At 43.4% G+C, this 1844-nt stretch overlaps 1 protein-coding gene across 2 annotated transcripts in view; it reads left to right on the top strand.

The window, feature by feature from the left end:
• Positions 1 to 1844, top strand: part of LOC101988440 (prostaglandin-E(2) 9-reductase-like) — a 24249-nt gene that overhangs the window by 7700 nt on the left and 14705 nt on the right. Inside the window, exon 1 of one of the 2 annotated variants that reach the window (XM_005354916.3) lies at positions 1197 to 1343. The exons of the other annotated variant lie outside the window; for it this stretch is intronic. Coding sequence (XP_005354973.1) covers positions 1263 to 1343 — 81 coding nt within the window. The 5' untranslated portion in view covers positions 1197 to 1262. Of the gene's footprint in view, positions 1 to 1196; positions 1344 to 1844 lie in introns of those variants that run through there. 2 annotated transcript variants of the gene reach the window in all.

Here is a 1844-nt window from a genome sequence, read left to right on the forward strand (position 1 = left end):
AGACCAGGCTGGTCTCGAACTCACAGAGATCCGCCTGCCTCTGCCTCCCGAGTGCTGGGATTAAAGGCGTGCGCCACCATCGCCCGGCTAAGTGTGTGTATTTGTGATTGTATTTGTATTTCAGTGTGTGACTATTATTCTCTATGTATGCATTGTAAAGTGTGTGTTTATATGAATGAATGTTTGTGACTATAAGTGTGTGAGTGTAAGCATGCCAGTATGCTACCATGTGTGTTTGAGTGTGTTTGGGGGACTCGGTGTTAATGTGTGTGAAATAGATAACTGTTAGTTAAGTGTGTGTCTCAGTAACTGAAAGTGGTTGTATACATTTGTGAACAAATGTGATTTATGTGTATTTGAGTATATGTGTTTTGTCTATGTATGTATGTTTTTGATGTGTGCATGTATACATGTGTGATGGGGTGTGTGCACATGTGTGTAGATGTACGTTACTTGAACGTATATCTGTGTTCTGTGTATGTGCTTAATGTGTTTAGGTTTATTCATATGCAGTAGTATATGCATGTGTGGTGTATGAACATGTGTGGACCAGAGGAGAACTGTGAGTGTACTGTTCTGTTACTCTCTGCCTTAATTGTTTGAGACAGAGTTTCTTGCTGGAGCTGGAACCAGACCTTCTGGCCAGCATCCCAGTGAGCCTCGTGTGTCCCTACCTGGCAGCTCTAGGAATATAGGCATACAGCCACACCCAGACTTATATGTAGGAGCTGGAATCTGAGCTGGGGTCCTCATCTTGTGCAGCAAGTGATCCTAGTCACTGAGCCATATACCCACCTCCCATTTCTTTAATTCTCTAAATGTGTCTGTGTGTGTGGTGTGTGATAGCGTACTCTTTTTGTAGTGTATAACCAAGAAGGGGCTTCATCACGGCCAGAAAAACACGAGTTCAAACAAGGGAATAGGTGTAGAGAGGTTTTCAATGTAACAAATGGCCAGTAATTGTTCAATTAATTTTCTGTTTGAAGACAATTTGTGGGAGACTATAATGAGAAAATTTTATAAAGACTAAATAATGTATCAGTATATAGTACTTTACTCAGATTCTTTTTCTTATGAAATCATTGAGCTGGAACCAGTTTTCAGAGGCATGTGAGCTGTGTTACCTTCCTCCCCACACCCTGCTGTCTAAAGGTTGAACAGGAAATGAGTAATGATTAAACTTACACCCCACAGTTGCAGTGTATCTTCCCGTTACTCAGTACCCAGTAACAGTAAGGAAAACAGAAGTGGAGCATTCCAGAATGAATCCCAAACTCTGTGCAGAGCTAAATGATGGCCACCACATTCCTGTTCTTGGTTTTGGAACCTATGCCCCAGAAGAGGTAAGGATGGTGGTTTTGGAGTTCAGAAGGAAGCAGACAGGTCTAGTGGGAGCTGAGAGTTTGACCATGAGGATAAGGACTGTAATTCTTAGCTCTGTCTTCACGTTCAGTTTCAAGACTGAAACAAGCCTGTTTTCTACTGGGTGCAATAGATAAAACTCAATAACAACCCTCACTGCATAATGTTGATTGCCTTGGCGGGTTACTTAGTCTAGGGGTTGTAACCCACCTGGCAGTTCAGTTATTCCAGGGTCACGGAGAGGCACCATCTGGAAGATAAATGGGCTAGGAGACAGAAAGGAGGCTAAGCGAGATTCTTGTCAAAGCCTCAGTTTATTAGAGATGGGGTACAGCTTATATAGGGTAAGGAGTTGGGGGGTGGGCACAGGGGCCTGAGCTCTTGCCGCATGGTTCATGTTGGTCACATGGTTCACTTTGGTCACGTAGCCAGGAGGTTACCTTCGGTCAGGTCACTGTAGGCCAAGAAGTCACGAGTTGACA

The sequence above is a fragment of the Microtus ochrogaster genome, chromosome 16, assembly GCF_000317375.1.
Source record: "Microtus ochrogaster isolate Prairie Vole_2 chromosome 16, MicOch1.0, whole genome shotgun sequence".
NCBI lineage: Eukaryota > Metazoa > Chordata > Mammalia > Rodentia > Cricetidae > Microtus > Microtus ochrogaster.